Source organism: Manacus candei, unplaced genomic scaffold, assembly GCF_025592945.1.
Source record: "Manacus candei isolate 608988 ecotype Guabito, Panama unplaced genomic scaffold, ASM2559294v1 h1tg000024l, whole genome shotgun sequence".
NCBI lineage: Eukaryota > Metazoa > Chordata > Aves > Passeriformes > Pipridae > Manacus > Manacus candei.
The window spans coordinates 4,676,427-4,691,442 of record NW_026138072.1 but is presented as its reverse complement, the minus strand read 5'-3'; the positions used below and the strand labels follow the sequence as shown (position 1 = coordinate 4,691,442).

The window sequence follows — 15,016 nt, the reverse complement described above, 5'->3', positions numbered from 1 at the left end:
TTTCAAGGTAGACATGGATCAATCTTTTCATTGTAACAGACAGGTGAACACAGATTGCACTGAAACACTTTCCCAGTTCTATTTATACTGTCCCACATCATGCAGAACAGCATGTGTCTGGTGCACCCTCAGGGCACTTCTGTTCCCTCTACAGCAGGTTCTTCTGCAGCATGGTTTGGTGGCTGTGACCAAGTCAGGACAGGGTATCTCTGCTTTCTAAATGTAAAGAGTCAAGAATTTAGCATGATAGTGTTGAATGTGTAGTATGAGTTGATTTATGTACCAAAAAACCCCCCAAACCAATCCAAACAATCCAAAAAGCATTATTTCAGCAAAGTTGTTTTATGGAGAATTACTTTGTAAGACTGTCATTTTCAGCTTTGGCTTAATCTAGTTAGGCACAGGATAATTCAAGCATTGTGGGTGGACAGGAGTAGAAACTTACTACTACTACAATAATTCATCTAATTAGCCGTGCAACTGATTCTTTGTTATCCTAGAGAATTAAAATAAAAATGAGGGTGTGTTAGCTCAGATTTGTGAACTTAAAGTATATGGGCATGATTCAGCTGTGTAAAATGCTGCTACTTAGACATAATTATTTGTTCTACAGTAATTCAAACCATTTTTTTAATGCAGGGGAGAACAAAAGCATGTGAAGGACGTAGATGGCAAAGAGAGGAGTGTCTGCAGCTTTAAGCAGGCAATTACCTCACTTTGTATGAAGGCTGTGTGAGAAGGACCCTGCCCAGCAAGAATTTTAATGAAATTCAGACTTGAATGTGGGGAGAGATCAGAGGAGTGGTAGGGAAATTGGTGATTTTTTTGAAGCTGCTGTGCTTTGTGTATCATGCTGTGTCACAGCAGCATTCTGGAGGCTGAGGGGACAAAAGAAGGGAAGTGTTTGAGATAATGATTTTCGTATGCAAAGTGACTAGAATGCAACCTGTGACAGTCAGAAAAAAAGATGCTGGATGAGAATTTCAGCCTGGGAGCTTGCTGCATACATTGGAGTAGGAACGATTTAGTTTGAAACAGAAACATATAGAAATATGTGAAATTCAGTGTTTGCACAGAAGGGCACTAAACACATTTATAGGGTTGATTCTGCTGTTTTAAAGAGAAACTGACAACAGGCAAAACTACAGATCCTTAATCTTTAACCTTAGCCATCCAACTGCTTCGACTAAAGTTGAAAGTTTAAGAGTCAGCCCCTAGCTCAGCAGTTCAGGTGTGGCGTAAGTTCTATTTAACACCTCTAACTTCAGCTCTGTGGTTGACATCAAGGACTTATGAGATCTTCTGAACTTAATAATTATAGCAATAGAAATATTCACAACTGACACCACTGGTCTTCATCTCTTTTGGGAGGATTATAACTATACTTGAATGAAAAAAAACCCTAACTTCTTATGCCCAGAAGCTTGTCTCTACTGTAAAGATGTCAGTAAACGTGATGAAAAATCCTGATCATACCTATTCTATCTCCAGTATGTGTAAGTTTTATGAATTCAAGATTTTGAATGCTGTGAATATGTATTTCTAAACCAGAAAATTTCCGAAAGACAGTGATGAGCCTAGTCCCTCAAAGGTCTACACGTCCTTCTTGATTTCTCCACCACTGAAAAACTGTGGAAAACCAAATGAAGAGGTGACATGGTTTCATCTGAGGAAGGCATATTTTTGGGAACATAAATATAAACACACTTTGTGAGAAGGAGGGTAAACATGTGCTGGGAGTTAGGAACTGTATTGCCCAGATTACCTCTCCATGATGGGGTAACTGAGGCACAAGCACCCCTCTCATCCCAGTATCCCTGAACTTTGAAGGACCTGAGCCAGCAGTGTTGCAGTGTCACACTTCTGAGGACAAGCAAGCAAACCAGTCAGAGCCACTGATCTTTAATGAGGGAAATTAAATCACTTAATGCAGAAGCCCTTGGCAGTAACCTGACCCATTTCTCATCAGTATCTCCTAAGTTAGAGAAGTATGAAAATATGCTACCGGAAAAAAAGTTATGATTGGACTAGGTACCTTTTATTGACTTAGCTATTGTTTATAGTTAATTGAACATTGCTAGTAATTTTAATTACATCCTGAATTATTGGAGCCATCTTATTTACAGCTTTCTTAGATGAGAGGATTTAGAGTCCGCATTACTCCATTATAAAAAAATTTCTAAATATAGAATACTATTACAATAAATAAGAACAAAAAATTTTACAAATAACTTTAGTTTAGTTCTAAGTCTAACTTGGTGTAAACTACCTGTTCTTCATAGAAGTAAAGACTTTCTAAGTTCAGAGTTGAGCTCAACCTTCATGCTGTCAACAATGCCTCCATGCTCTCCCCTGTACTCAGTCCGTGTCCCTGTCTTGAACTTGATGACAAGAGGTAATACTTGAAAGCCAGCTCTATGGAAAAATGTAATGAGACCTCAAACTTGCTATTTTTGTGCCACTTGATGATATAGAGAGTGGTGATTTACTTTCTTGATGAAATTAAATTTAATTATAATTTAAAAGCTTATAGCCACATATCCCTTCTTTCCTTCAGAAAGCTGCTCGTATGTTTGTATGACACAGTATCTGTGTAATTCTAGAAAAAATACTGCACTCTGTACTTTCTGAAACAGAGGACAGTTACTGCCCTGAGGTTTTGTATTCCTTTTGTGTCAGTATTTATTGGAAAATGCCAATGATAAGAGATTTATACACAGAAGGGAAGAAGATGAAATGATGTCATATTAATTCAAAGGATCTCCATGAACCTTCACAATAAACAAAAAGGCATTACCTTTAAGCTGGGTTAGTACAAGACAGCCAATACAGCAAGTATTCTAAAAAAAGATCTTGTAACTGCTCTTGAGATAGCTACAGCTATACCAGAATCTGTGAAATAGTCCTTTCTAGCTGTTTTAAAGTTATAATTTGCCTAAAACATATTTCACTACAGTTTAAGTAGTTTATAGTAATCCAAATAATCTCTTAGAAAAAGAGAGGTAAAGCTTGGATAATATAACCGTTCAAAGGGTCATCTTATTTTTGCTAGGCTGTCATCCAGTCCTTTTGGAAGAAGTTAAGCCTGGTGGATTTCTATTTTTATGACTAAGAGTAATATGACAGTTAACAGCTCTGTCAAAATACATGTAAAATTTAAAAAGGCATGAAAGAACAGGACTAATAAACTATAGACAAAGAAAAAACAGGTTGAAGCACAGAGGTTTTATCCTCGTGGTGTGTAGTAAGGACACTGAATGATATGCATATAGTCTTTTTCTTTGCTTCCAAGGACTTCAAAAGGCAAAAATTACATAGGACGAGTACAAACTGCCTGAAGTTTTCCTTTATTGACTGTAGTTTTTGCACCAGTTCTCCAACGAGGACATAAAGGAATGATGTATAAAGCTCAGTAAGTTTGGGATTGTCCAATTTATACTGTGCTATTTTCCATCAAATACTACAAACTATTCATCTCACAATCAGCATATGCATATTCTGCTTACCCCGGCCTCTTTTTTTTATACTTTATACTTACTGCTATTTTTTTTTATACAGGATTGTTTTAGAATTTCATGTCTACTTATATACGGAAGGGGCTATTGTGCATACTGTTCTGTGAAAGGAGAATTTGAGAGAAAAAAATTCAACAGCTTCAACCAATCTTAAAAAGAACTCTTGAGCTGCAGAAGAAAATTTAAAAATATTTCTGTAGACCCAGACATCTGCACAGGATGTTACAGAACAGCAGTCTTCATATCCCAAGGGATATCTTTGTGATGTGGGAGACTAAAGAATAGGCTCCTACAGAAGCAATTAAATATGCTCCCTGTGTGCTGCTTGTCAACAATTAATACCAACTTCTGGGCATTACTGGGGACAGGTGCACCCACACCGCTGGTGCTGGCTTATAACAAAAAGCCGGTTTCTCTTATCTCCTCTTTGTATAACTCAAAGTGATAAGCATCTAGAATCTAAATTACTCAGTGGCCCATAAATTAGGTACTTGAAGGCAAACTGTGAAGTGTATGCCAGATGTATTAATAAACAAGGTAAGACACAACCTTGTTGTGATGACAGTTGCTTTCATAAAAATAAACACTGAATTATCTTTAAAAAAATCTTCAACAGTCCACATCTCCATTTATACAGAATTCGTTACTGTATTATAGGCTAATTAGTAACAACTAGAACACATCTTCCTGAAGTATTGTTTTCTTGCAACCAAGTGTCTGCTCCTTTTTTCTTTTCCTTCTTCATCTCTTTAACTACACATGCTGGCTCTAAGCAACAATAACATCTCTCTATCTGGCTGTCAGTGTCCCAATGCAGAAAAGTTCACCTGGGCAAGTTGAGACCTTGGTCAGCCACCTCAGCAACATCTGGTCAGATAATCTGCATGCATTTAACGCCAATCCAATGCCAAACTATTGCTTTTTCACCTGCCCACAGAAACAGCACACGTGTCAGTGACGCGGTAACTGTGGATACTGATGGACAGGGACAAAGCATATGAGAAGCTGCAGATTCAAGGGCAGAGTTGATTTAGGGATACAACAGTGCCTGGGCGATGGGAATTAACTACACTATGGTAAAAACAAGGAAGGTTATCTGGGACAGTGGGGAAATCATATAGTTACAGTGGAAGCGACAAGGAGAGCAAAAGACATACTGAGATGGTCAGGCTTGGTGAGTTCTGTTGTGCATGAAGTAACTTGTTTGAGTTTTTCTTTTCCCAACGATGCAATACAGTAGCTATTGTTTCCAAAGGAAGTAGCAAATAAGTACCAGTAGTTATTGTTTCCAAAGGAAGTAGCAAATAAGTACCGTAATTCAGAGTGCTCTTTAATGAAAACTGTGATTGCAAAAGGCAGGAGAACAAGTTTGAATGTCCCCATAAACTGTTTGAGTAGCACCCAACAGTGCAATCTTTTTTCTAGCACTAACATGGATAGTTTGTCTTTTACACCAAACCCCCCTTTTTTTTAAAAGACATTTTCCTTAGAATTCCCATATGAACGCGATTGTGATCTCTTCATCACCACTTATCCTTGTGACAAAAAGTTGTTTAGCAAAAATTATTTGTCCCCTTTGATACTTCCTTCTCAGCATAATTACAAACACTGGGTCTGTCCCCTTTCAGTCTTCAGTTCAGTAGCCAAAGTACACCACACTGAAATATCCCCTTAGTTGCTCATCTAATCAGCCCTTTTCTATACAAAGGGCCTGAACAGACGCTTCACAGCAGGCATCTCATGGGACTAAGTTATTGTACAGCAGTACTATCATCACTAGCTGATTGAAAGAAATGTTAAACTGAATGTCACAGAAAAAAACCTCTGCTAATCTCTAAATACGTAATATTTGGTACTGGTGTACCTTAACCATAATCTGGGAGGGTTACGTGCCTGCATGTCTTCTCCTACCTTCCTTCCCTCAGCATCTGCACTGTCTAACAACCTCTGAGCTGGATGGATCCATGGTCTCCTCAGTTAGGGCACTGACGTTGCTATTAGTGCTATTTCTAATTGAATAACCATGAAAGTCATCTGCTCGGGTGGATATTCTGAAATGTTTAGTGCTGGCAGATCTTCCAGAGTTTGCGCTCCCTACAAATTCAGCTGATACTCCATCTTCCGAAGTTGTTAGTAAAAGGCAATCCCAGTTTTTTAAGGCAGTCCACCAACACCTCTGGCCAGCCAGGTCACTTCTTTCCATCCACCTGCTATAGCCTGGTCACCTCCTTCGCTTCGGTGAAACTCGAAACCACCCTTCACCACCACCACCAGCCTCACCCCGCCGCTGCCACATGCACAAACCTACGGCCGCGCTTCACAGCAACCAAGACTACTCGGCTCCAACCCACATTAAAACCCCAAACCGGGAGCACCGTGACCCGGCTACGTGAGGGTACGCGATGCGGAGGCACTTTTTTTTTTTATCCCCCCCGGCCCGCGAACACGACGAAGTTCCGCAATCCGCGCTCGGCCCGCGCTGCCCAGCGGGCCCACCTGGCAGGGGCGCAGCGCCCCTCCCCTGCCGGCCCCTCCCGAGCCCCGGCGGCGACTCACTGGCGGCACCGGCGGGCGGCGAGCGCGGGCAGCACAGCAGCGCCAGGGCACACAGCAGTGTCCGGGGCCCCATGGCCGGAGCTCCGTCCCTCCGTCCGTCCGTCCGTCCGTCCGGTTGTCTGTCCGTGCGAGCAGGGCGGCGGCACGCGAGTGCCGGGGGCGGAAGGCTGGGGCCGAGGAAGGGCCGCCCCGGGGCCGCCGCCGCTCCCTCCGGCGCCTCCCGCTCCGTGGAGGGGGGGCTGCGCGCCGGGGGCGGGGGGAGCGCTGGGGCTCGGCGGCACCGGGAGGGGAGGGGAAGGGAGGGCAGCGGCCGCCGCCCCCGCAGCACACACAGCCCAGCCAGCAGCCCCCGCGCCGCGGGAATGGCAATGGGAAGCGCCGGAGCCCAGCTGGGAAACGGGAAGCGGTCGTGGGCTCGGGCGGAGTGAGGGGTCAGGAGGTGAGGAACAAAGGGTTGTGCTCATGGCATTATCCTAAGCTTAGTCTGCCAAATTTGCACAGGGCAAGTGCCTAATAGGAGCAGTTCCGAGGCCAGCAGAAATATGTTGCTTCCAAAAAGCCTCTTAATACTGATCCGCTTTGTATAAAGGAGATGATGGTGAAGTTTGTTTGTATTCCATGAGTTCAGTAAACTGTCTACTCTACACAGGACAACCTAAAAGCAATGCATTACCCTGCTCTGCAGACCTGTGTGCTACTCTAAGATCCCTGAGGAGGTGATTCCACTCTGCAATCCAGTGCCATGTGACATGGACAAGCCTTGGAAAATTTGTGCTGTCCTTGAGAGATGCTCATGAACTGAAGTGGTTGAACTGGAACTTATATGAAAGATACTTCGATAACTTTGCAGCTATTATTTAGGCTTTTTCCTTTCAAAATACTCCAGTGGTGGTTTGAGTGCTTTTTATATATTAGGCCTGTAATACTTCAGAGCTTTACAAGTGGACGCCCTGGTTTGCTAGGATGTGCTGTCTCATCCTCTACTGTACCTCCCTCTGTTACAGCAAGGAAGATTAAAAAAGGAGAGAAGGGGAAGGTTCTGTTTAGAATTTGTTCATATGTATGAAGTGCCTCTGTTACTGCAGAAGCACTGATCTTTGCTTTTAGTGGAGAATAAAAACCATGGAAAGAAAATACCCCCAATCGCAAGGACTGGTTCCCAGTAAGTTCTATGCCTGCATCACTGCAGGTGGAGTTTTGGAGGTGGTGCAGAACTGTTGTTCAGTGGTATCAAAAACCATCGAGTGACTTTGACCTGTCAACCAGAGCCTTGGGATATCAGAAACCTGCTCAAGTTGCTCAAACAATCTGTTGAAGGAACTGTCAGAATTATTTATGCAAGGGGAATCTGTGAGGCCAGGAATTTTTGGTGTTCCTCTCACAGTTGTACCACTTGCTAAGTTATAGCAGTGTTGAAGCTCACTTCACTTTGTGTAGAGCAAGTAAGAAATACGAGTTTTACAGCTGGCCAGCCTTTCTACAGCTCTTATCATCCCAAACCCATTAGGGAACCTGCACAAAATGCCTTTTACTTAAGAAACGTATCTCGGGGGGGGGAGTAAATCACTCATCCAGGAAAAGGGTTGTCTATCTAGTTATGAACTTCTTGAAATCATGTGTGACAGTCTGAGTTCGGATTTTCTGTTAGAGGGAAGGTTGTTGTTTTGCTCCTGTATTCTGTAAAGAAAAAAAATTGAAAGAAAGTTTGCAAATAAGTGCAAAGTGAAACAGAACAAAGCTATTGCTTGTGATGGTGTTTCTCTCTGCTTGGGCAAGAAGGAGGATGTTATTCTGCAGTTCTGTTTATAAGTTTTGGAAGGTCAGAGCCCCATGAGAATGGATAAATTCCAAAATAAATTAAGGTAGCTGCCAAGCACTCTTAGTCAACTCCAAAGACACGTGATAGAAGAATGCAAACCACGGGGCTGACAGACTAAGACTATTTTCTCTTATAATTTCAGAGATAGACAAGTTGTCCAAGGAAAGATGCATTTTATCCTGTGATGACAACTGATGCATAGGCCCTATTCACTTGGCTTTTTTCTCAGATTTTGAATCAGCAATGCAAGTCTTTCCACACCACCATTTCATGAATGAAACTGCTTTCAGCAAGTCCTGTCTAATGCTGAAGTCCCTACGTTGCAGCTCACAGCAGCCTTTCTTTTTTGTTGTATTTAGTATCTGTCAGCAGCATTGGGTGAACACAGAATCACTTTGCCCATTTGTATGGTACTTGGTACTACCATCAATCTTATATTTAGGTAGGAATCATTGTGGTCAGTCCTGTTTAGCAGGGTTCATTATTTGTTCGGTGACAAGGCCCTATATTGAACCAGTTAATTAAGGAAAAAAGCTTATAAAGGAGTTAAAAGAAATTAAATGGTAATTATTCTTTGATGTCCCCTAGGAAGAACAGGAAGCCCAAGAAATGGTTGGAAAAGGTGAGTGCTAGCACATAGATTATACCATTCATACATGTCATTACCTGGGAACCACATAGGCTTTTCTGAGTTTGTCTGCACCAGGATGTCGTGTTGTTTGCGTTAGAATTAGGCAGGCACTAGATTTGTCAAGTATATTACACAAAATTGCATATTCAGGAGTGACTTACTCCTGCAAAGGCTGTGGGGCTCTAGCATGTCTCACCAGCAGAATTCCAGGCTTTGGACACAGAGTCTGGTCTTAGGATCAACATCGTACCTGTGCAGACTTACATGCTTAGTTAGAGTTCGTCAAAAATATAGTGATTAGTCAAGTCTGTTGCAAATAAAAAGGGAACAAAAGGTTATGAGTTTAATTCATATTCAAGTACAATTCACTTCTCTCCTTTGAAAGTAAAAGTAAAGTGTTGCTTTCACCTTCCTATCCAGCTATTTTAAGTGAACCACGGTATCAATACTGCAGCATTTATATTAAAGTTGTTTATACATAACTAGCTAGAAGAAAAATGGAAGCATGTAGGAGCTTTTTATCTTTTGATTAGGGATATTAGCTGTCTCAAAGTAGTCACATGTTCAGATTTAATGCCATAAGTGAATTAATATCTCTAGTAAGTGTAATAATTTTTTCAGCTTGTGTAATACCACAGGCCAGTTGGTTTATCAACTGAACTTGTAATCTATGTATCTGCCAGTGACTTTACATTGTTTTATTCCCTTACCAGTGTTAATACTTATTTCATATTTGCTTTTACAGTTCATTCTGGAATGTCTCACTGTCTGTCTTTTGAAATCTTTGTCACAAGAAAAGTGAAAGTAGGAAATACACACTTTTGCTCTGTGGGTTAAAGTGCTAGTTCATCAGCAAAATCGTCACGCTCAATGGCATAGCGGCCATGAAGTCTTCACTGCTGAGCAGCCTTCCCAAAACATACTGAGGGCAATCAGGATTAATTAGATGCAATTTTATAAAAGCACTGAAAGAAGTTCTTTCAACTACCATCTGGATTGCTGCTTTAATGATTCCTTTAAATGAAATTTAGGAACCGAGGTAGTTTAATTAGGTAATGTTTATTTTACATAGAACAATCTCCGAAGAATAATTAAAAAAACCAATCTAAATACTGATTTTATTGCATTTATTTTCTTACAAAAAAAAAAAGACAGGCACAATTTATGTATTCAAATACTTCAAACTGAACAACTGTTCGCTATTCAGATTTCCCCAATACCACTCCAAAGGCTGTGAAAGTAGAAAATGTCATTTTGCAAGAGGCAGTAGTGCATTTAGTAGGAATGAATCACAAAATACATTTTCGTGAAGTAAGTTGTTACTGTCACTTTATAATTACCTATAAAAATTTTTGAATTGCACAATAAGTTTGCTTTGCAATTGACAACTGCCAAAAAATAGGCTAGTATATAGCTAAACATTTGCTCAAACTATCCCTTAGAAACAAATTAGGTTTTCTTTTGGTAAATACTTAAAGTCTAGAATGAACTATATTATGTATCTGAGGTAATTTTTAAATGTTTCAATAGGAAGAGGTTTATATATTCAACTAAATTCGATATCTGCCTACCTTAAAATCCATACAACAAAAGCTGTGTGTCCTAAACAATATTTTGATTTAAAAGTACCAATACCAATGAAATCTTGAACTGTTTAAATGAATCAATTTCCTGTTTTTCTCTTCATTATCAATGCTGAAAAGGCACTGTGTACATTCCTCTGAACATTTGGTGTTTTAGGGTCGAGTTTAAAGTTAAAAAGCATCCAACGACAAACTTCAAATAAAAGTTCATAAGCAAAAAAATACTGAATAGACTTCCCACTGATTGATGAAGTCCATGATATCTGAAAACACTATTTTCCATAGAACTTCTTATTCAACAAGAATATGAGCAAATTCACATTCACTTTCGCTTTATCAAACATTTTCATTACAGCCACACCTTCATACTGCATCTGGAGCAAATCCTGAAATGAGAAATAAAATCATTAATGTCTGTCTGAATCCATACTTTACAGCAAAAAGATGGGGAAATTCTCTTCATATGATAAATATCTCCCACTTCAGGTCCTCTTAACTTAAACAGTTGCAAGTAGCTATTGCATATGCACAGAAAAATTTACATGTTCTCTAGATCCCAAACTGTAGACTGTCAGTAACAGCAAACCAGAAGAAATACTCGGTTTTGTGCACTTCTATTTTCTTTTGGTATTTCCTGCTTGCCACTGAACTAATGTGGCATTTGGTTTCATGCAATTGCCTCAATATAAACATTAACTCAACTCCATATCCAGCATCCTACAGAAGCTGTTGCCACATGATCTGCTGCTCTGTGCCGATTGGCTAGTACATATTAAAAAATTGTGAAATAGTTTGTATTTATAGGAAATGCAACACAACTATATAGCAAAGTAACAAAATCCAAACTCTACCTGGAAATGGAGTTGCACTTTTTCCATCTCAACTCCTAGAAATTTTGCTTTGATTTCAAAGTCACCCACTTCTTCTCCAGGTGTGATATCAAACATCACATTCTTAAACCTCGAAAGAAGAAAGGTAATTTAATACATATGCTGTGTAGTTTTATAAAGTTTTGGGGGGAAAATCCTGTAGAACACAAGAGAACTTTGACTGCAAGCAGTGTTGTTGGTGTCAATAAAAAATTAGTCCATCCCTACTGCAGTGTCTTCTTGGAGACTGTACATGGAGTATGAAATACAGAACTCTGAAGTCTTTTGCACTGGAAAAGCAAACAAAACAAAAATCAAAAGGAGAAAAAAGAGCTGTGGGAAGTTCAGTGAGCAAATCAGACCAAGCATCCAGTGGATAGGAATAGGGCAGTGAGACTTTTATTCTGCCGTGTCTGAGGTACATATTTGCCCCATGTGGCTTCCTCTACCTGATGAACCCGCTTGGAAAAAAAAGCGCAAATAAATGGAAGCCTGTTTTTCATGTGGAAGATAGATGGGGTAGTGCAAAGGATGGAAGACTTTCACTACTATAGCCTCAAAATGGATGGATACAAAAGGGATGTTAAAGCACGACATCTATTCACCTTGCCATAGTGAGAAAGTGGAGAAAATTAGGTGCTTACTCAGTTATATGAAAGTGATTAGTCAGTACATGAAAAAAATAATTGCTAGAATTCCTTACAAAACTGGTCATTAGCAATGAGTCTGCTGCTGGACTTCCACTGATTCCATGTAAGCTGGTGCTAAAGCTGGCTTATTCAAATATTTTCCCAAGGTACAAAGGAAAAAAATAATTATGACAACTGGATATTATCATCCTTCTGAATGCAAAAGTCTGAAGTAATTTGAGCTGTGGCCCAGGAAATTATGAAGATTTCTTTTATCAACAGTCAGACCCCTCAAGAGATTGTTGATTAGAAAACACTCAGAAATGTTTTATACCACACTTACTGATTGGTTTGAAGATCTTCAATTTCTAGGATGACACCTTTTTCATGCAATCTTGCGGCTGTGTACTTTACTGAGGTCTGCTTGAGTTTTTTGCTTCCCTTCACCTCCTCTTTTCCATCTAGTTTAATTGACCTCCGTGAATTTCTGGAAAGAGATTTATCTGTCAGGTCTTTTATACTTCAGCTACTTTTCTAGCCATATTTAACCTTCCTTCACTCTTTCTTGAACTTCTCTAAAAAAATAGAATTAACATTCAAAAAAATCTAAGAATTAGAGGAATTTTGAGCACAGAGTGAAACATCTAAACATCTTGCCAATGATTCTGAATTAATGTCTTTTAGCACATATTTAAATTCTTCCGTGAAATGCAACCCTTATCCTAAAGAGTCCACAGTCATCACTTTAAAACAACAAGTTGTACACACACAGTGATGTTAAATACTCAGCTATTAGAGTTTCATTTTTGGATCCATGAGATATGAACTGGAAAAACTTCAGTTCACGTCAGTAAAATATTTTCATTTTGACACATCAGTGGCATTGGTGGGAGGATTGCTTTCCAGTAATTGCATCTGACAAGTAAAATTCTTTAGGTATTTATTTCCTCCTTTTCCATTCTAAAGACAAACCCCAAACCTTTTAATGAAGGAAGAAGACCAATAGCTACTTCCCAAATGTTCATGACCTCAAAGCATGCTAGTGGATCTGCAGAGTAGCACAAATTAAATATATTGAAAACATGTATACATCTCAGACCTCTTTCTTTAAGGAAGTATTACATAAATACAAGACTTTACTTTCCAAATTTTGACTTAGTGACATGAACTTTTTAATCCGTAGATTGTCAATCTGTTGGAATCAAAACTTTCAACTACGGATTAACACCTGATCTTCCTCCTGATAAAACACATTAAAAACACATTAAAAGACAAGAAGACTCACTTTCTTGTTAAGTTGTCTAAACACGTTTTTATATAGGTGTTGTAATAATTAATTTGTTCTTCATAAAATGCTGTCTTGGAGTTAAGTGCATTCAAAGTCTGCTGGAGTTTCACCAATTCAGCTTTTCGATGATGTCTGTATCTTCTTTGATTCCGGATATCCTGAAGAAATTTATTAATGTAATTGTTTTATTAATTTGATATTTTAAAAAGTACCAGCTTATTACCATTCAAATTTGTAATTACACAATCTGACTTAATTTCTGAAAGAAAGCATGAACTATCATGTTAGTTCTCATAAGCACAGTAACCGTAGTGAGTACTACAGTTTACACGGCAATCGCTTTGCTTCTCATGTATACAAGTGGTGTTATCTTGAGCTCTGCTGTGGTCTACAGGGCCCAACAGATACAGAAGTCATAAGGAAGATGGCCACTTTGTGATAAAAATGGAAGCTTCCTTGCACCTATTTTCCAGTGAGAGGCCTAAGAAATAAGAGCTTGGGCTTCTACTAGACAAGAACTAGCTACTGCTAAACTAGCGCTTAGGTTGAACACAATGGTTGAATTGAGGTAGTTGGAGTAAAATAAAAGGAACTTCAGTTCTAAGGCTCATCACAATCTTCAGATTGCCTTAATGGCCCCAAACAAAATGACTGGGCTTATCATCATGGCTAGGCTTTGCAAACGAAGATTTGAGAAGGACTCTACCCACGCTTGCTGCAAGTGTGCTGGTGGCTAAAAAGGCCAATGCAAGATAGACAAGTCTGGTTGCAAAAGGCACAGTGGAAAGTCTCCTTAGGCGGTATTGGCAAGACACGGTTCTTTCTGCTTTGTCTTTTCTCCTCAAGAATGAATCTCTGTGTGTTCTCAAAAGAAGCAGCAGCGTTATGTATAGTGTGCCTCCATGTCTCCTGATTGGAAGCCAGAGTAGACCAGTTATGTTGATCAATATGGCCAAAGCTAAGATATTGTTTCAGGGAGCCCTTGTATCTTTTCTTTGGGGCTCCTCTCATGCGGCAGCCGGTGGCAAGTTCACCATAAAGCAAGATCTTAGGGAGGCGGTGGTCCTTCATCCTGGAGACATGCCCTGCCCAGCGCAGCTGTGTTCTCAGTAACATGGCCTCAATAATCGTAACTGCTGCCTGTTCAGGAACAGACACATTAGTCATGTAATCAGTCCAGTGGATGTTTAGGATTGTGCAGAGGTAGCGCTGATGGAAGCATTCTAAGAGTTGCAAGTGGTGGTGGTAAATGACCCATGATTCAGATCCATATAAAAAAAGAGTAGACGGTACAATAACGTTTACAGTAGCTCTGTAAACACTGATCTTGTACTTTTCTTCAGGTGTTTATTACACCAAACTCTTTTATGGAGTTTTCCTAAGGCACTATATGCCTTTGCTAACCTGTTGTCTATCTCTTTGTCAATCTTACCGTCCGAGGAGATGGTGCTTCCCAGATAATTAAGCTGCTGGACTGACTTGAGCTCTGATTCGCCAATGATGATATGAGGATGACGGAAAACTTCCTGAGGTGCAGGTTGGTAGAAAACTTCGGTCTTCTTCAAGCTGACTTCCAGCCCAAAAAGCTCAGCAGTCTCTGCAAAGTGAGATGTTAAACACTGCAGAGCTGCTTCTGTGTGTGGGCAACAAGAGTGGCATCGTCAGCATAAAGCAGCTCATGGACAAGAGGATTTAAGGTCTTAGTGTGGGCCTTCAGTCACCTTAGGTTGAATAGGCTTCCATCGGTATGATATTGGATGTAGATACTGTTTTCTTCATTGAGGTCTGCCATGGCCCTTTGGAGCATCATGCTGAAGAAGATTGTGAATAGGGTTGGTGCAAGAACACAGCCTTGTTTCACACCATTAGTTATTAGAAAGGGCTCAGAAAGTGCATTGCCATATCTGCCTTGGCCGTGTTGATCCTCGTGGAGTCAGATGATCATTTTAAGGAACTTGGGGGGACATACTAATCGTTCTAAAATCTGCCACAGACCTTTTCTGCTCACAGTATCAAAGCTTTGGTGAAATCAACAAAAGTTACATAGAGTCCTTTATTCTGTTCCCTACACTTCTCTTGCAGTTGTCTGAGAACAAATACCACGTCTGTGGTGCTCCTGTTGGCTC

The 15,016-nt window shown here is 40.1% G+C and overlaps 2 protein-coding genes across 13 annotated transcripts in view; both read right to left on the bottom strand.

The window, feature by feature from the left end:
* LOC127471370 (proteinase-activated receptor 2-like) overlaps positions 1 to 9,239 on the bottom strand; it is a 41,290-nt gene extending 32,051 nt beyond the window's left edge. The window contains exon 1 of one of the 3 annotated variants that reach the window (XM_051788201.1): positions 8,772 to 9,239. Coding sequence is in view for 2 of the 3 variants with exons in the window: in XM_051788200.1 (XP_051644160.1) it covers positions 6,072 to 6,144 (73 nt within the window). In the remaining variant the exon portion in view is untranslated. Of the gene's footprint in view, positions 1 to 6,071; positions 7,107 to 8,771 lie in introns of those variants that run through there. The other 2 variants (XM_051788200.1, XM_051788202.1) reach the window with 2 other exon arrangements.
* Positions 9,240 to 9,620: 381 nt separating this feature from the next.
* The window catches only part of IQGAP2 (IQ motif containing GTPase activating protein 2), a 125,465-nt gene continuing 120,069 nt past the window's right edge, over positions 9,621 to 15,016 (bottom strand). For all 10 annotated transcript variants that reach the window (XM_051788130.1, XM_051788134.1, XM_051788131.1 and 7 more), the window contains 4 exons: positions 12,888 to 13,048; positions 11,946 to 12,089; positions 10,956 to 11,064; positions 9,621 to 10,490 (listed from right to left, as the gene is read on the bottom strand). In XM_051788130.1, the coding sequence (XP_051644090.1) occupies positions 10,377 to 10,490; positions 10,956 to 11,064; positions 11,946 to 12,089; positions 12,888 to 13,048 (528 nt within the window). In that variant the 3' untranslated portion in view covers positions 9,621 to 10,376. The remainder of the gene's footprint in view (positions 10,491 to 10,955; positions 11,065 to 11,945; positions 12,090 to 12,887; positions 13,049 to 15,016) is intronic.